Here is a 19,372-nt window from a genome sequence, read left to right as displayed (position 1 = left end):
GATTGAGAAAGGGAAATATATTATTTCCCTATGAAAAACCTTTCGCCCTGTAACTGCCAACAGTAGAGGGTTCTCCCAAAGACTCACGGAAATCCAATCACTTGGTGCCCAAACCTGGGCCTGCATCTCCGGGTTGTGGGGGAAAATGGCTTGAGCTCAGAAAATACATGGTGGATGTTGTTCACCTATCATGTGCCCTCTGTCTTGCCCTTCCCTGAGAGAGAGGCTTGATGCAGGTAACTATTTTGGGAAGGAATCTTAAGGGAATAGTGAAATCGGAATGAGTCCAGGAGAAAAGAGAAAGCCCATCCAGGGGTGTGTTACAGAGCAGGCTACTGTCGTGGGCACCCGGGGCTCACTCCCAGCAGGACTCTTGAAGAAGCCACGCAGAACGTCAGAACTGTCTACTGCAGGGAGGGATATTTATCCACTGGTTCCTGCCCCAGCCCCCATCGCTCAAGGATCACCCCAGAAGTGTGAACTCCCTCAGACCTCCCAGTGTACATGTGCCCCAAGTGGCTGTGCCAGAAGGCTGTGCCAGAAAGTGACATTTGGAGCAGCTGAGGTGCCCTTGGGCTAAGCGCACACACGGCTGGCTGGCTGCAGTAAAGAGCAAAGCAGAAAGGTGACTAGGGAGGACATGAGATGGGTGTAGAATATGCCGGACCCACACTTCACAAAGAGATACACGTGGAACACAGCCCACCAGCACAGCACAGGCCAGCTGGGATTGTAGGCCCCTCTTCTGCCTACTGAAACATTCAGGCCAATTCCCGGTTCAGTCTGCCTCTGCTGGGAAGCCAGCTTAGATTCCCTCTGAAGAAGGAGTCATTCTTCTGAGAATTCTTTTTTTTTCAACGTTTATTTATTTTTGGGGGGGACAGAGAGAGACAGAGCATGAACGGGGGAGGGGCAGAGAGAGAGGGAGACACAGAATCGGAAACAGGCTCCAGGCTCTGAGCCATCAGCCCAGAGCCTGATGCGGGACTTGAACTCACGGACCGCGAGATCGTGACCTGGCTGACGCTTAACCGACTGCGCCACCCAGGCGCCCCTCTTCTGAGAATTCTAAACTGGAATGTATCACCTGGATCCTTCCCTGGGGGACCCTAAGCAATGGCAAGCATCACAACGGAGGCTTTTGAAGGGGATGCAAAGGGCTCTCAATGTGGCCATTCTCATTCTGATCCTCTGTAAACCTGAAGGCTTTCCAGTGACTCAGCAAATCCTAGTACCAATGTTTCCCGGAAGTGGGAATAGACAGGAGCCAATACTTAGCCAAAGACACTGAAGAATAATTAAAGGGGGCGACAATGGCAACACAAAGCCTGATTCTCAGGCTTGGAGAGAGTCAGAGCATCTTGCTGGAACCTGGTGTGACAGAGTAAAAACAGCACAGGACTTTCAACCAAACCAATCTGACTTTTTGAATCCCGGCTCTGATACTTTTTAGTTACGTGACGTTGGGAACATCATTCCATATCTTTGAGACTCCATTTCCTCATCTCTAAAATGGGGGACAATAACATCAGCTTCCCAGGGTTGTTAAAGTAAGAAATAACGCATAGAGGGGCGCCTGGGTGGCTCAGTCGGTTAAGCGTCCGACTTCAGCTCAGGTCACGATCTCCGGTCCGCGAGTTCGAGCCCGCGTCGGGCTCTGGGGTGATGGCTCAGAGCCTGGAGCCTGCTTCCGATTCTTTGTCTCCCTCTCTCTCTGCCCCTCCCCCATTCATGCTGTGTCTCTCTCTGTCTCAAAAATAAATAAACGTTAAAAAAAAATTTTTTGGGGGGCGCCTGGGTGGCGCAGTCGGTTAAGCGTCCGACTTCAGCCAGGTCACGATCTCGCGGTCCGGGAGTTCGAGCCCCGCGTCAGGCTCTGGGTTGATGGCTCAGAGCCTGGAGCCTGTTTCCGATTCTGTGTCTCCCTCTCTCTCTGCCCCTCCCCCGTTCATGCTCTGTCTCTCTCTGTCCCAAAAATAAATAAACGTTGAAAAAAAAAAATTTAAAAAAAAAAAAAAATTTTTTTTTTTTTTTTAAAAAAGAATGCATAGAAACTGCCAGCACAGTATCTGGCACATGGAACATATTCAAGAAAAGACATGGAGAAGAAATGAATAAATGAAAGGCAGAAAGATAGAGGAAAGCAAATCCTAAACTGAGCACCACGGTTTACAGAAATGAAACACTGATCGCACTGACATTCTCTTAGAAACAAGGAAAGAGACAGCTTTTCTTATCAGGAGTGTAGACACCAGAGAAGGGTCCTCAGCGCAAAGCTTTAAGATCAGTTCAGAAAGCTCATCTGGGCCCTGGACTAAAGCACCCCTGGAGATGGGGTGAGTGGCCCTTTGCATGCGTAGGGTGGAAAGCCTTGGTTCAAGGTCTAGCCCGTATCCCCCCCCAGTCATGGCTAGATCACTCAGGTTTGAGATCATCAGTGAGGGCAGCTCCCTGCCAGGAAGGAGGAGGGAGAGAAGTTCTTCCTGATCACCAGCACAGGGTCCTCTTCACCGCGGCCCAAGCAGAGGCCCGTCCCAGGTGTACTGTGGGCCCACACATCCTAACGTGGGGAGAACAATCTGAACATACAGAATTAATTCCTTTCACCTAGCAGTTCGGGGATTATCATTCTTGTTTATTTCGGGGGCATATTCTCTCTCATATGTGTTGCTCCTCTAACTTGTTTCCCTGGCAACAAAGAAGAAGGAAGAAAGAAGGTACGCGTTGTTTTGTTCTCACATCCTGGGAGGGGTGGGTCCTAAGGGTTGTGGTTAGCAGCAGTCGCAACTCCTCCATTCAGCAAATTACAACCGAGGCTTCCAGTTTCTCCCAGTCTTGTTTAATAGAGGGGGTGGGGCCGAGTCAAAGCACCGCTGGAGGAGTCTCACCACCACTGAGAGAGGCAAGCAATGGTTCTTCTTCAGGGCCAAGGCCAAGTCAGGTACCCTCCTGGCAAACGGCTCGCCCCCGCCAGTCTTCACAGCCCCAAATGGGTCAGACTGGTGGCGGCTGCCAGGTCCTGCGGTCACCAGGCAACGACCAGCTCACCTGCGCTGGTTCCCTGACTCCTGGCTCTGACAGGAAGCGGGGTCATCTGGCACCTGGGATTTGCCCTCCAGCACCTGCCGGACCCTCTGCATCCCTGGGAAGAAGGGATAGCTGCATTGGCACCGATAGCTGGGCGGCAGGATGCACGAGCTAAGGCTGCTGGAGCCACAGCGGGGACCGGAGGAGGGAAGGCAGACCCAAGGGTGTGTGAGGAGGTGGGATCGCTTACCCAGGCAAAGCCGGTGGGCCTGGTCCGAGAAGACCAAGCGGAACCAGCCAGGCTCTTTACACTGGAAGGCTTTGCCGCAGGACAGCAGTACCTTGTTGTCCAAAAAGCGGCGCCAAAGCAGCATTTCCTCCTTAAAGGTGGCCTCCGGCAGGTACTGGGGGGGGGGGGGGGGGGGGGGGGGGGGGGGAGGGGCTCAGGATGCAAATGAGACAGCCCTGCCCCTCACCTGCTGGAGGGAGGCCTAAACTCCCTCCCAGCCTGCAGCACCAGCCCCGCCACCTGCATTACCTTCCTCAGGTCAACCCAGATGAAGAAGCCTGCCCCACGGCCAAGGAAGGGGATCCCCAGGGCCCGGAGCTCTCCTGCGACATAGGTGTGGGCAGCCTTGAGCCGGGCATGGTTCTCAGGTAGGTACACCTGGTTGATCCAGTCTGGGTACAAAGAGAGGCCAAAACACAAAACTCTCATCAATCCTTCACTCTGTCCCAGGAATGTAAACACTGACAACAAAAAAGGCCAGGACCCTTCCTCCAGCTGGATGATGGGGGCGATGGAAATATTCAATAGCCAGTACAAAGCACCTGAAATCCAGATACCTGGCCTGACAGCTCCCTGTCCCGCAGACACAAAGTCCCTCAGGATGTGGATCCTACCCGAGGGATGGCCCACTCATAGAGCAATGCTTCCGACTCACAGAGGCTGAGGTTCAGGTCCCAGCCAGTCCGCTGACAACTTGTGGGGCCTTGGGCAACTTCACCCGCCCCCCATCCTCACCTTTTTTTATTAACTTTCCGTGGTGTCCAGTTTGATGAGTTTTAACACATGTGCAGATTTGTGTAAACCACCCCACCCCCCACAAGCAGGACACCAACAGTTCCCTCGCCCCACAGAACACCCTCATGCTGTTTGTAGTCCCGTCTCCCCCATGGCCCCACAACCACTGGCCTGTTCTCCATCACTCTACTTTTGCCTTTTCCAGAACGTCACATAAGTAGAATTACACATCACGTCATCTTTTGAGACTGGCCTCTTTCCCTCAGCACAATGCCTTCGAGCTCAGCCCGCGTTGCCTTGGATTTTATGCCAGAGTTGTATTCCATTGTGTGGACGGGCCACAGTCTGTTCCCCTGTTCATGCCCACAAGGACGTTGCGGGGGGGCGGGTTCCAGTGTGGGGTGATTGTGAACAAAGCAGCTATAAATATTCACGTAGTGGGTTTTGGGTGACCGTAAGGGTAAAGAGCTACGGGAGGGATCGCTGGGCCGTTTGGTAAGCGTGTGTTTAACTTCGTAAGCAACAGCCAATTGCTTTGCAAAGTGGCCGCGCCTTCCTGCATTCCCAGGGTGGCCCGTGAGAGTTCCAGCTGCTGCACACCCTCGCCGACACTTGATGGTGTCGCTATTTTTTTTAATTATAGCTGCTACAGCAGGTGTATGGTATCTGGTCCTCCTGTCCTCATCTACAAAATACCAGGGAAAATACAGGAATATCTGCTCCTGGGTTCAGGGGAGGGACAAATGAGCTGGTGCACTGAGAACATCTAGCAGGGCTCAATAAACGGGGGCAATTACAGACCACCTTTGCTGTCTACACTGAGATGCTCAGAGAGAGAGACTTGCCTTATAACCATTTTCCCTCTATAGCTTCTACTTTTCTAAGTGCTCACAGCTAATAGTAATGGGTTCACGCTGACCAAGTGCCTCTTTATGCCAGGTGCTATCGCTAATTCACAAGTCACACTAACTGAGGTTTGGGGAGGCGAAGGAAGGTGCCACACAGCCAGGGAGTGCCCGAGTCAGGTCACTGGGACTTCCAAACGCCACCCTGAATTCTTTTCATGAGAGAAGCACCCATGATGCCTGGCCAGTCCCCGACTGACTACAACCTTCCCCCTAGTTCTCAAGTGACCGGGCCCAGGCAGTCACCACGGTCCCGGAGCAGCTGTGCCATCTGGTACTGGACCAAGCCACTGAGGCCGTGATAGCGGCAGAGGGAAGCCACCGCAGTGGCCACGTCCCGGTTCTCTGTGTACAGCGTGCCGAAGCGGAGCCCAGACATCCCGAAGTCCTGCAGGAGAAAGGCACCCGGTGGCCATCCCGCCACACAGGAAGCTGGTTCCACCCACCTCTCTGCCCTCTCACCTCCCCGACACCCCCGAGGCCATACAGGAACCTACCTTGCTGGTCGCCCACATTACATGGGTCCTCTGGGGGTCAGGCAACCTGCAGAGAGCACAGTGTGGGAACATGGGAACACAGATCCACCACAAAGGCTCACACACGTTCGGCTGAACAAATGAGATGGGTGGACGAATTTGGTTCTGGTTCTGTGTGAAGCTCCGGTCTCGTCTCTTGAGTCAGCAATTCCTACACATCCTTTAGAGCAAGAGTCGGCAGACATAGCCTGCAGGCTAAACCCAGCCCACTGCCTGTTTCCGTAAATAAAGCTTTACTGGAACACAGCCATGCTTCTTCGTGTGCATACCGTCGATGATTGCATTCATGCTGTATGGCAGCTGAGGGAGAGACCGTATGGCCTATAAAGCCTTAAATATTTGCCATCTGATCCAAAAAACATTTGCCAATCCCTGATCCGGAGCATAGCTCGAGTTCTACTTCCTCAAACACACTTCTCTGACCACCTCCCCGTAGGCGGGGCCAATGGAGGACCCTAAGTAGATCCCCTCACAGCTCCCCAGACTTCTCCTTTTTAGCACTTCTCACGGCCACAATCAAAGCACTGTGTATTTAGCTGCTAACATTTTCCTGGCTAGAAATAGAAGTTCCACCCAAGAGGGGCCTTTGCCTTTCCTTCTCACTGTTGTATCCCAGCGCCTGGCACAATGTCCGGCACAGAGTAGATGGCAAGTCACTGTTTCTCTGTGTCTCACTTTCCCAACCCATAAACAAACAGAAGTGACAACCGTCTACTTGGCCTCATGAGGACTAGCTGAGAGAACCAATGGAAAGGACTTCACAGGGTCAGCAGGTCTGAACAAGTATCAGGAACTGTTAGAATCTCTGAATGTCGGATTTGCAGACTTTACAGATGATCTGGTCTAAGAGTCTCCAGAGCTGTTTTAGCCACAAATGTTTGGCTTATACCAAATCCAGTGAAAGAGCCCAAACAGCTGGAAGTGCTTGGCACGTGCCTGGGGCTGCAGAAGGATTTGCTGAGTGACCAACTGAGGGAGTGAATGCGTGAGTGAGGGAGTAAGTGAATGAGTGAGTGAACGGAGTGAGTCAGTGAATGAGTGAGGGAGTGAGGGAACAAACAACTGAGGGAGGGAGTGAGGGAGGGAGTGAGGGAGGGAGGGAGTGAGTGGAGTGAGGGAGGGAGGGAGGGAGTAAGTGAATGAGGGAGGGAGTGAATGAGGGAGGGAGTGAACAACTGAGTAAATGAATGAATGAATGAAAGGGTATATGAATGGGTGAGTAAGTGAGTGAGTAAATGGATAAAGCTAGAGCTACTCTGGAAAACAGCAAAGAAGGCCAGTTCCCACCCTCGCAGCACCCCCCTCCCCCCTCCCCCCCCCCCCCCCCCCACGGAATCCTATGGCCAGACCCCTCCTTGGGGCTCTACAGAAACCCCACAGAACAATGTGAAAACCCATGATGCAGCCTGGCTTCCCATGTTCTCCTTAGGGGATCTGAGGATGGTGGGATTAGCTGGATGTGAGAGGAAATGAACTTAGGCCACATCCTGAGGGCCGAGCCACAAGGGGCCAGGGCACCGTGGGGGCCTGGGGGGCTGGCAGAGTCAGATTTGGTGGGGCAGCCTCACCCTTCCAGGCTTAGGACGCTGTGGTACCCCGCCGACTTCTCAAACACGGACAGCATGTAGACCTCATCCACCATCACGTGCAGCTTGTGCCTGGAGGAGAGAGCTTGGTTTGCAGGCCAAATAGGTCCCCCGGGGTGGGGGAAGCAATGAATCAGAAATCCAAGGGGACCACAGTCTGGCCCAGGGTTACCAAACTTTCTTCCAGAGACACCCTTCTTGTGCCTGTTTCTTCAAACAGGAAGCCGCACACACAAAGCAGACGGCAGTGGGGCTTTCGAAGCACTGAGAGAGGCGGAGAGGCCGTGGGCACCTCCACAAAGGACACGAATAAGTGCAAAACAGTTACGTACGGACAGACCCAGATTCAAGTCTGGCTCCACTCCTTGCTCAGCAAACGGGGGATAATGACAGTGCGATGATAGGGTGACTGGGAGGATTACAGGAGACACAGCACATGAAGCGCTTAGCAGGGTACCTGGCCCCTAGAGCCTATGCACTGAATGACAGCTGTTGTTATAACAAGAAAGAGAGAAAGAAAGAGAAGCGGCATCCCATGAATCCCTGCTTCCCCACCCCACTGGGGGGGAAAGACCAAAGCGGGTGGGAGCCCACAGTGGAGGGAACAGGGTAGAAGGGCCTGTACCAAAGCCTGCCTCAGTTTCCTGATCTGCCGGCACGTTTTGTGGGGGGACTGCAAGGTGCCTCACCTCTTGGCAAATTCCAAGTAGTCCCGCAGCTCTCCTGGGGAGTAGATGTCACCCAGAGGGTTCTGGGGGTTGATGAGGATGAGGCCTTTGACCTTCACACCCTGAAACCATCAGTGGGGCAGGAAACCCTCAGCTCTTCCTGAAGGCCAGAGCCACACGGTCCCACTAGATGGGGCTGGTTGCTGGGCAGGCTCCCAGGGAAATGTGATGGGAATGTGTTCACCACCCAATGTGGAGTGAACAAGGGCAGAGAATTACATGTCTGTAGCATGGGGTCAACCAGGAAAGGAAACAAAGGCAGAGAACAAAGCCCAGAGGCAAATTTGCCCAAAGGGTAAAGGTTGCCTTTGTTGGTAGAATAACGGGTGGGGGTTTTCACTTTTAGAATTGCTGCAGGTACAGCGTTAATGACCTCGGACTAGAAAGGAACCACAGGAGTAGTACTTGTCTCTGCCTTTCTTCAGGAGGTCCCCTCAAGGCAAGAGGAGAATCATGTCCTCAAATCATCAGGGAGACTGCTCAACTACAGACGGCTAGGTTCCACACCTGACCACAGAATCAAAATAGGGTGGTAGAGGCGGGGGTGTTAATCAAGTTCCCTGGTTGACTCTTTGTACACAGAGGTCTCAGAGTCTTTCTCCAGTGAGAAGACCCTCCTTGGGCAGGCTCCGACTTGACCCCCCGACACCCCATCCCCATCAGGGAGTGCCAACCCACTCCCAGGATGAGATCAGCCACAGGAAGTCTGTTGTCCTGCTTAGACCCACCCACTCCCAGCCTTGGGTTTGATATGACCTCCAGACCTCAAAATTAGCTCTTTGCAGGGCCATCTCCAGCTTCTCCACTGTGAGCTGGAAGGGGCGTGTGTCCAGCCCAGTGACCTAGACAAAGATGGAGAAAAGCCACCAGCCAAACTCAGGGATCCCCTAAACCTGAACTTCTGGGGCCTCTCCAGGGACCTTGTCATCTCTAGCCTCCCCAGTGCAGTTTCTGAAAAAAAACACAGATAGGCTCACTCTCCTCATTGCCACCAACCCCCACCCCATCACATCAGGGACACTTCATCACTCTTAGTTGGGAAGAGGCCCGAGAGATCCTCTGATTGGGGTCCAAGAACTTTCATGTTGAGGTCTTCTCTGCCCCATCCTCACACCACCATTTTGATGTAGTCTCCCTGGGACTGCCCTTGGCTTCTACATTGACCCCAGAGCTCTCAAAACCAGGACTTGGAGAACCCCTGGGGAACCCAGGTATGGACAGTCATGGGCAACAGAAGGCTCCACTTCCTTGCAGCCATAACCCCAAAGCCCTCAGCATGGACTTCTTCCCATGTCCACCCTCAAATTCATAGAGAGAAAAGTCTTCATGTATAGGAAGGCGTGGGTCCTGCCTGGGGTCCCAGGAGCTCTTACCTCACTGTCCAGATAGACACAGACCAGTCGGACGCCGCCATAGAGATAGACGTGCTGTGTGATGGCTCCATAGTAAGGGGCAGGGATCAGGAACGCCTCTGAGGGCAGGAGTGGGCCAGGGTCTGTCATTCTCTGGCCCGAATGCCCCAATCCCCCCATCCACGGGCTCCACGCCTCTCCCAGACTTCCACGTCCTCAGGGGAACAGTGGAGGCACACTGTGTCTCTCAACTCTCAAGCTCTAATACTGGATCCACTGAGATCAGTCCCTTTGCTGATAATCAATAGCCAACATTTACTCAATACTTACTACATGCTGGGAACTGTGTTAAACATGCACTTGCGTGTTAGCTCATTTGGTCCTCGCTATCACTCTGTAATGTCAGTAACTTTACTGATGAGCAAACTGAACCTCAGAGGATCCTTCTAAAGCACTCAACGTGCTGGGTCACTCCAAGAAGACAGGGATCCACTGAGTTGAAGCTGCAGGGTGATCTGGGCTGGACAAATGGACACACTTGAGAGCAGACAGAACTGCCCAGAGACAGAGTGGGTTCGGGAGGAGTGGATTTTCCCCCTCTGGGCACATTGGAATCAAAGGCTGAGACGGCATGCTGGGGACAGGATATCATCCAGAAGACCCCAGCTGTGGATGGGGGCAGGGGGTGGTTGGTGATGACCGCCAAGGTCTATCGTAATGCAGAGGCAAAGGCATGCCTCCAGTTCTGGGGAGGACACATGGTCAGGCTGCCTTCCCCTCCCCCCACCTGCCCCACTGGCAGCTCTGGGAGGGACAGCCTTCGTCCTACATGTTCCCTACCCCAGCCACAGGGAGTGGACGGGAGGTAAACAAGGCACCCAAGCGAGCCCATCCACTGGCTGGCCAGAAGCCCATCACGTGCTCTCTCTCATGACTTTGCTCTAGGAAGCACAGACGCTCATCAGATGAGAATGAGCACCTGGACAGAAAGGTCACGTGCAGTGGGAGCTGGGGCAGCTACACTGGGTCATGTGGGAGCTGAGAAAGGTCCGGAGAGAGGCTCACATATAAAAAGGGGAGGAAGAGGAACTATATATCCCAATGAGAGATGGAGAGTGTGACACCAATCCTGTTCTTGACTGTTCTAGAATGGGTAGGAAATTGGCCTATTATATCCTTGCAATGAATCTTCTTTTTGTGGTTCGAATCCTGGTTACGAGCTCTGTGTGTGTGTGAATTTGACAGGTTACTTAACCCCCTGTGCCTTCATGTCCTCATCTGTGAAATGGGGCTGACACAGAACCTGCCTCCGAGGGAGGTACTGAGGATTAAATGACGGACTAGGTGTAAAGCCTTAGGCCAGTGCCTGCAACACGGTATTCGGTCAGTAATTATTACCAGTATAATCACTACCAGTTAAGCTACGGTGAGTAGGTCTGGTCTCTGTTCTGGCAACGATAACCCCTGACCATGACCCGTTCTCAATCTGACTTTGGCTCCTGTTTCAGACACTGCTGGTGGCCTACTCAACAGCCACTCCAACTTTCTTTCGAAGAGAGCATCAGATTTCCCAGATATGGCCAGCAATAAGTCCGAGGAAGGTGGGAGGGAAGGAAAGATGGCCTTTCCCCAGCCCCTGAGGATAAACCATGTTTGGCTTAAGCCAACCGTGGTTCTTAATCCCGTTTTTCAGGGACTGCTTCAGGAACGGGTTTGAGAGTCAGTTCTGGCCAGTAAGACATAAGGGGAGCCCTGCTGGGACTCTTTTGGGAAAGTCCTGCACCCTCCCAATAAAAAAAGACACAGGCAAGGCACCACCTCATCCCTTCCTTCCTGCCTTAGGACACACTGTCATGTAAGGAGGCCATAGCATCACACGACAGGAAAAACCAAGGTCATGGCAGAGAGAAGCCCAGAACCCTGGCATCAGTTGACCTCCCCTGAAACTGCCAACATCCGGTATCTTGTCAAAGTGCTAATTCGCCCCCTGCCGTCTAGCAGTCTACTATGGCCCAAAGCATTCCGGTGCAGCCTGCAAAGACAGGCGGCTGTGGACATGGCAGGCGGAGGGCAGCCCCCAGTGTTGAGCAGCCCACAGTTTACTTACCCCCCACCTCACACAGCACTGTGGCCAGAGCAGAGAAGAGAGAGGCACAGCCGTTCAGAACCACCACCTGAGGGTGACACATCCACATAAGAAAGATGAATAACCTGTGCAAGTGGAAGCAAGGACCTATGGCTGTATCCAGGCTGGCACAGAGGGACGGCCAGGCCCCACCTCGGGGCCCTCTGGGGCTCTGTCACAGCACAGTCACCAGAGGCAGCCACAGGCCCCTCCTGACTAACAGCCAGGCGCATTTGTGTGGCTTATTCTTTGGTCGATGCTCTGGATCAACAGAGCAAGGAAGAGGGAGCTGGTCGCTTAGAGGGTCTTGCCCAAAGGTGTCGAGGCAACAAGGAACCACAGAACCAAGTGGAGCAGAAATTACATCCCAGTTATATCCTAAATATCTAGGGTGAGGAGGAAAGGGGGAGGGGGTATTCCTAATTCCACCTGGAAACAAGTCAAAACTGAGTGAAAGGCAGATCCCAGCCCTACCTTACCCCTGGCCAGTCAAAAATTGGGGGAGGTGGGCAGAAGAGCAGAAGGCAGAGGAGGGGGCTACTCACATTCTCTGGTTTCAGGGGTGCAGGGCTCTTGCAGTAGAAAGAGAGGAATCTGGCCACTTCCTCCCGGAGGCTAAAGTTTGGACAGAGAGGTGGACACTTGTCAGAGGGTCCCCAACCCACAGTCCATCCCAAAGGTCCCCTGGTGAATCTTCAGATAGCTGCCATTATCCTTCTCCACTTTCTCACGAGGGCAGTGAGGCCAGTGCTGTCTCCACATCTCGGGGCCCCCCGCCCCACCACCACCCACAGGCATAAAAACCTGCCTTCTCTGTAGTTCTAGGACCCCCGACGCACCTGATCAGCTGGACTGGGTAGGATCCAGGGGGAGGGGAGGGGAGGAATATCAAAAGTAACACTCTATCTGCATGTAAATCTAGCAGATAATAATGTTATAACAATAACTGTCATCATAGTTACTGTTGCTAACAGTTATTGAGCATTTACATGATGCAGGAGTTACTTGGGGGAATGTTACTCATTTAATCTTCATGACAACTCTATGATGCTATTATTATTATTCCCATTTTACAGACAAAGAAACGGAGGCTTGAAGGAAATCAGTCACTTGCTGGTAAGCGGCAGACTCCACACTCATGCCAGTGGCCTGTCTCTAGGACCCACCATCCTAATTACTAGAAGAACATGCACTTTGGAATCCAGTCCCGCTTGGCCGCTAAGTCCTTGGAACAGCAGGTGGCCCCTAGCAAGTGCTCAACGAGGACAAACTCCGATTAGTATTAGGTACCACCTCCCATCTTTCCAGGAGGAAAATGCCTTAGCCAGCCCCCCTGCGCCCCCAGCGCTAGTTCTGGTTCCTCTAAGACTACCGAGAAAGCAGGGACAAAGACCCCATGCCTGAAGGCTCTCCCCACGCCTCAGACCCAGGGAAGCCAAGCTGGGAGCTCCTGAGCTGGGCTGGGACTAGCAGAGGTACGAGTTCCCTGCAGACGCTCCAGGAGACCCCGCGATCGCCAGGTCCCCGGGACCGGCCCTCAGCCTGAGGCAGGCCCCCTCCACCTGCCCCACTCACCTTTGGGCGGGCTAGTTGTTGTGGGGGCTACCCTGGGCATTGTACAAGGCTTGGCAGCATCTCTTGTCTCTACCCGATAAATGCCAGTGACACTCCCCCCCCCCCCCCCCCAGTTATGACCACTAAAAATGTCTCCAGATGTCCTTTGTCCCCTGGGGAGCAAAACCAGCCCAGGCGGAGAACCACTGGCTCGTGGCAACTACTTACAACAGATGTCCCCTCCAGTCAGGGTACTGCAGCAGAGATGGCTCCACCCGCAGCATGTCGCTCTGACTCAGCTGGGGACAGAGGGAAGAGCGGGACTGAGGGCCACGCATCCTCAGGGTGACCGCCAGCACTCGACCCGCATCCACCCGGCACCAGGTCCGTTAAAGCCTGGGCTCGGTCTGCTCATCAGAGAAACTGTGCCACAGCACAGGCACAGCATTCTCCGGCCCGTTCTGCAGATGAGGAAACTGAGGCTCAAAAAAGTGAGGTGACTCAGCCAAGGTCACAGAGCTAGCAAGTGGCAGAGCTGAGACAAAACCCAGAATGTCTGCCTTCTAATCTAGTGCTCTTTATACAACACTGCCATCTAAAAAACCCAGAGGGGTGGATCTGTGGAGGCCGTGACAGGAGATCGCGCTACTCAGCTTCTCCCTGGGGTGACAGAAGGGGTCCCGGAATCGGGTGCCATCACTTTGGTGTTGGCTCCAACTTCTGGAGGGACTCGGCCTGCAGGCTCTGCTCAACATTACACTCCGGAAAGTGTGGCTGTGTCTAGACCATCCCCACCATGACCAGGTGCTGGGTTAGGAACTCCCAGGGCACCACATACACAATGTCAAGGAAAGGTAGGGGTCTTGGGGGGAGGACCCGAAGAAAAAGGGCAATCAGCCCCTTGTATATAACTCCAGCCTCTTCCCTCTCCCTGATCCCATAGAGCTGGCTGTCCAGTATGGAGTCCGTCAGCCACAGCTGCCTACAGAGCACACGGAATGTGGCTGGCCTCAATGGAGACACGCTGGATTTTGAAGGCTTGATATGAAAACAGTACGCAATGGGGCGCCTGGGTTGCTCAGTCGGTTAAGCGTCCGACTTCGGCTCAGGTCATGATCTCATGGTCCGTGAGTTCCAGCCCCGCGGCGGGCTCTGTGCTGACAGCTCAGAGCCTGGAGCCTGTTTCGGATTCTGTGTCTCCCTCTCTCTCTGACCCTCCCCCATTCATGCTCTGTCTCTGTCTCAAAAATAAATAAACGTTAAAAAAAAAAAGTAAAAAAAAAAACAGTATGCAAAATATTCTCATTTTTTTCTATTGATTACATGTTGAAATGGTCCTGTTTTTGCATATAATGGGCTAAATACGTTATTAAGATGAATCTACCAGTTTCTTTTTACTTATCTAATAGAAAAGTTTCAATTATATACGTGGCTCACGTTTTATTTGTTTCGGACAGTGCAGCGGGGACCTGGCGTCAGGGAGAACGCGCCTTTTGAAACCATTCCCTACATTCCTCTTCCCTTAGGTGTTGGATTTGTCACCTCTGGAAAGAAGTTCTTTTGGGTTAGACGTCACTCTCTCTACAATCCCCAACTCTGACTCCGTGGCCTTGGGAGACACATTTCCCAGGTATTTCCAGCGGTTTGCTGGAGAGGGCTCATACCAGCTCAAGAAATCTGCTTAATTAAGTTTCCAGGAATTTTACAAGCTGTGTTAAAAAAAAAAAAAAGTCACTTAAAAAAATTAAATTATACAAATGTATAAATAAGTAAAGTGCATTAAAAACCAAGGTAATAACTCAAACATCACTGTTTCTGGTTATGTTACTACATCTTTACGTGTGCCCTTGAGGTTACTTCCATCTATGTGTCTAGACAGTGGGGACACTACCTCATGGGTGCCTCTAACACCGCTTTTCCCAAGTTGTCTGCAGGGATGTCACATCCGTACCTTGAAACCAGCCATGGTGGGAGTATTTACACTATGGGAATTGGCAAAAGCCACAAATCAGAGTCCTCCTTACCCCAGAGCCAGGTGTTAAATACTGACCTCACCTTGCTGAGTGCTCCCCACTCAGAGTAGGGACCCAGCCAGCAGGATGCACCAAGTATGGGGAGGAGGCCTTCAAGAAGCAGGGTCAGAACAGGGAAGTGACTTGCCCAAGATCACAGAGAAAGTTGCCCCCGAGGCAGATGTGGAAGCCGGGTCTCCTGACCTCAGGTGAGCAGCAGGCTCTTGTCAGGGAAGCATTCGGGGGAAGTCCAAGAGAGGACAGTTCCCTGGGAACTGGTGATACCACCCAGAGGAGCACCGGGACTTACCCGCCTGGACAGCAGGTCAAAGCAGAGTTTGTTCTCGCTGGTGCCCATGTTAATGATGCCCTGGAGACAGAGATACGGAGGCAGGGTCAACAGAGCCGAGGGGGTCCCAAAAGAAGGCCCGAGGAGCCCACGGAGGCAGCAAAGCAAAGCCGGAGTGAACCTGCCCTTCCAAACACCCTTCCTTGCCCTTGTTCGAGCCCTACCTTCACTCAGCTCCCTGGTCCCATCTTCCCATTTCTTTTTTTTTTTTTTTTTTTTTTTTTTTAATTTTTTTAACGTTTATTTATTTTTGAGACAGAGAGAGACAGAGCATGAACGGGGGAGGGTCAGAGAGAGAGGGAGACACAGAATCTGAAACAGGCTCCAGGCTCTGAGCCGTCAGCCCAGAGCCCGACGCGGGGCTCGAACTCACGGACCGCGAGATCGTGACCTGGCTGAAGTCGGTCGCTTAACCGACTGCGCCACCCAGGCGCCCCCCATCTTCCCATTTCTAAAGCTCCATTCAAATGCCATCTCCTCCAGGAAGCCCCCCGCCCAGAACCCCATCTAGAAAGGATCTTCTGTTGGGGGAAGGATCCACTTCCAGACTCGTTCACACGGTTGTTGGCAGGCCTCAGTCCCTCGCCACACGGGATACCCCACAGCACTGCCTCGTGAAAGGGCAGCTGGCTTCCCCCAGGGCAGGAGGTCCGAGAAAGAGGACGAGACATCGTGAGTACCCAAGAGGGAAGCCACAGACTTTATGACCGATTCTTGCAGGATGTGACACCCCCATATTCTGTTCATTAGAAGCCTTGAGTGTGCGCTGGACCTAGTGCCCTGCCCCTGATTAGATGCTTAACAAAGATTATTACAGGATTATTTGTGACAGCTCTCTGCCCTCTGAAGGTATTATCAGAAACAGGTTAATTGGGACAGAGAATAGTAATAATGGCAGCTACCACATACTGGATGCTCTATTCAGTAGTGCTGTGCTAGTAACATACCTCATATTTAATTGTGACTCTGCTATAGAACAGACATCGTCATCTCAACTTAGAGGGGAACTGAGGTTCGAAGAAATTAAATAAATTAGTTCAAGAATACACAACCCCTAAGCGAGACGGCTGCAGCCTGACCTCTAGTCGTGTCCCAGCTCTCAAGCTGCATGGTCGATGGGCTGTGGTCAGAATCCACGGGGGAGCTCTCCATGATTCTTGAACTCCTCCCTCACAAATCAGGGTCCCCTCAATCATTAACGGGCCGTTTTCTGATCCAGACAACGAACCGGGGACTCTCTGAGCTATAGCAGAAGCCTTCTTGGAGGTCAGAGGACTGTAACTCTAACCTGACAAGAGCAAGCTGGGCGCCTGCCTAGTGGTCAAGGTAGAGTATCCCACCTTGGGTTCCAGCGGGAACAGGGATTTCACTCACACTGGGGTTCTTATCCTCATCGTACTCGTCCATGTGGTAGGTCCGGTAGCCCTCCTCAGCTGAGTCCCAGAACCATTTAATGATGCTTCCTCTAGAGGACAGGTGGGAGCTGTCAGAGGACGCTGTGGCGGTAGGATCGCCCACTCCACAGAACTCTGGCAGCTTCCAGTCTGGTTTTCTAGAGCATTCTCTTTCCAGACCATCCCCACGGTTACTGTCCAGGTCCTGTGTGGAGGCTGGGCCTGGACAGGTGGTAGGCGCCTTGGATTCCTTCTGAGGCAGAGTGAACATCTGCAAAAAAGACAAAAGCATTTGAAAGCATTGAGCACCTGTTCGAGGGCTTTTCGTAGCAGGGGAAATGAACTGGGAGTCGAGATCCTTCCCATTCTCCATCTGCCCCTTCCTTTACATGTATACATTCCCCGCTTCCCGTGTCCCTTACTGGTTGTAACCATGTGGGCAAAGCCTTCAACAAGTAAATTCTGTTAAGGATCTATTCAGTGTCAGGGGTTGTACTTGACAACAGCTTATGGGAGTTCATTCTGCAGCCTAAGGGTCACCAACGTTCTTTTTCTATCCTTGCTGACCTCGATTTCCAAAAATCAGGTTAAAATTTTCTGACTTAAAGCAGAAGGAGCCTGGGGGCACCCTGAGTGGCTCAGTCTGTTAAGTGTCCGACTCTTGATTTGGCTCAGGTCATGATCTCAGGGTTGGTGGGTTCCGTGCTGACAGTGTGGAGCCTGCTTGGGAGTCTCTGTCTCCCTCGCTCTCTGCGCCCCCCCCCCAAGTAAATAATAAACTTAAACAACAACAAAAAAAAGGCAGAAAGAGTGGGGAGTCCCAGGGGTCTTGTGGTGGTTGACGACAGCTGGGGTAAAGGACAGATTCTTTGGTGGTCTGGAGCGGATGATGGGTGGGGACTAAAGGAAGGACGCCTGGGGGTCTCCCACGTGTAGGCAGGCACCCGGGCAGAGCTCCAGGGGCCGGTCTTCACACCAGAGGGAGGGAAGCGCAGGTGCCAGGGAGGGCAGTCACCTCCTGCCAGCGGGTGTGAGCTCCTCCACTTTGTAAGGCAGTTTCCTCACCTGCCGAGCAGGGCAGCAGCGAGGCTAGAAGTAGATAAAGCGCTTAGAACAAAGCCTGGCTCATGGCTGCAGTTCAGTGAAGTGTTATTACAGCTCCTCGCACGCAGTCTCCCAGTCCTGAAGCCAGCCCGCACGCCAAGTGACGGGTGACGGCCAGCGGCCCTGAACCCCAGGGGGCTCCCGCGGTTAAACACTGCTCCACGCAGCGCCTCCCCTCCCCAAGTGGCCGGGCTCTGCCGGGCGCTCACCTCGCTCCCCCGGACAGCGCAGGCCGGCGGACGGGCGGCGCGGGCGGAGGCCGAGCGGGAGCGCAGGGCCGCGCCTCCGGCCGTCGCGCCACCGGACCTCCGCGTTGCGCCAGGGGCGGACGCCGCGGTGGGACGGCCGAGGCCTGGGCGGGCGGCGGAGCCTCGCGAGACGAGACGGCGGAGCTTCCGGGACGAGGACGCTTGAGCCGGCCCGGCGCTGCGAGACGGAGGCGTGGACGCCTGCGGACGATCCCCGAGCCCGCGTGGAGGGCTGCCCTGCAAGGCGGGACCGCAGCCCCGGAGCCACGCTGGGGAGGCGGGCGCTGGCGCGGCGGAGCCGTGCGCCCCGGGGCCTCTTCCTCCGCCCGGACCCGCCCTCCGGCGCCCGGCTTCCGTGTAGCTGGCGCACCGGGACCCCCTCCCCGCCCCCGCCCCTCCCGGTGCCGACCCCCGCCGGGGCGCGGCCGAAACAGAGACGCCCCTCCCTCCGCCTCCCGGCCTCAGTTTCCCGATTTTGAAGCAGTTAGAGTCACGGAGGTTACTTGGCAAATGTCTGCCTGTTTGCACCCATGGAACAGCCTTTCCAGGTTAAGGTGAGGCCATCCTCAAAACATCCTTCCCCTGTGAGAGTTTGTTTTACCGGCGTTCCATGGAATATTTGTTGAACTCCGCCGTGGACCCTAGACGTTCCGGTGCTTGGGCAGTGAGTGAAGCTACCTAGGCCTCAGCCTGCGCAGAGCCTTGAGTAGGAAAAATCTTTCTCATGAAATCGGCAGGCTAACTCAACACAAGTATGGCTGGAAAGACTGAGCTGTCTTCTGCCCACTCCACTTCTGGTCTTCTCTTTGGCCTTGCCACTACCCTTGTGACCTTAAGCGGTTCTCCTGACTTTGTTGGTCCTCTGTGTTCTGTAAAACAAGCCAGTTCTCCCCATTTAAGTCATATTCTATTTAATTCTGATAAGTACTCTTATTGAATGCCTGTTTTGTGCCAGATCTCTGCAAAGTACTGGAGTACAATGATGAGCAAAACTAACAGTGGGCCTGCGTGGTTGATTGGGAAGGCAGACATACAAATATGACGACTATTAAGAAAGAGGTTACCCAGTGCCATGGAAGCATGCAGCAGGGAGATTCACCGCCAACCCCCGGCACATGCGTTGGCCCCACATAGGAAGCCCTACACACGCATAAAATTGCTATGAACACTTAGGAAGTGATGGCTGAGTTCTGAAGGATAAGTCCTAGCTAGATAGTGAGAGGGTGGAATGGTGGAAGCAGATGGGAGTGTTTGATAGGGCCTTGAAGGTCAGGGTCAACGTGGAACATTAATAAACGGGAAGAAATCTAACATGGCTGGAGCTTGCGGGGTTTGGGTGAAAGGTTGGAGATAGAGGCAGGGCTCAGGTCATGAGTCCTTGTAAACCAACCATGATAAAAACTGTGAACTTTTCACTGAGAGCATTGC

The 19,372-nt window shown here is 53.4% G+C and overlaps 1 protein-coding gene across 5 annotated transcripts; it reads right to left on the bottom strand.

The window, feature by feature from the left end:
• Window positions 1–2,614: 2,614 nt before the first annotated feature.
• ACCS (1-aminocyclopropane-1-carboxylate synthase homolog (inactive)) lies at window positions 2,615–18,264 on the bottom strand. 5 transcript variants are annotated; one of them, XM_047878990.1, is made up of 16 exons: window positions 17,906–18,264; window positions 16,573–16,863; window positions 15,160–15,219; window positions 13,066–13,136; window positions 11,829–11,898; window positions 11,266–11,332; window positions 9,180–9,277; window positions 8,571–8,648; window positions 7,768–7,868; window positions 7,061–7,150; window positions 5,454–5,499; window positions 5,203–5,344; window positions 3,566–3,708; window positions 3,278–3,431; window positions 3,049–3,142; window positions 2,615–2,893 (listed from the first exon to the last, which is right to left on the bottom strand). In XM_047878990.1, exons 2-16 carry the CDS (start codon window positions 16,861–16,863, stop codon window positions 2,863–2,865), a joined length of 1,536 nt encoding a protein of 511 aa, XP_047734946.1. In that variant the 5' UTR covers window positions 17,906–18,264; the 3' UTR covers window positions 2,615–2,862. The 5 variants fall into 5 exon arrangements, with proteins under 5 accessions (XP_047734946.1, XP_047734947.1, XP_047734948.1 ...); XM_047878991.1 differs by lacking the exon at window positions 17,906–18,264 and adding an exon at window positions 17,658–17,869; XM_047878992.1 differs by having other exon boundaries at window positions 2,615–3,142.
• Between the last annotated feature and the right edge of the window lie 1,108 nt (window positions 18,265–19,372).

Source organism: Prionailurus viverrinus, chromosome D1, assembly GCF_022837055.1.
Source record: "Prionailurus viverrinus isolate Anna chromosome D1, UM_Priviv_1.0, whole genome shotgun sequence".
In the NCBI taxonomy this organism is placed as follows: Eukaryota; Metazoa; Chordata; class Mammalia; order Carnivora; family Felidae; genus Prionailurus; species Prionailurus viverrinus.
The sequence above is the reverse complement of the archived record's forward strand: the minus strand, read 5'-3'. Positions and strand labels throughout refer to the sequence as shown.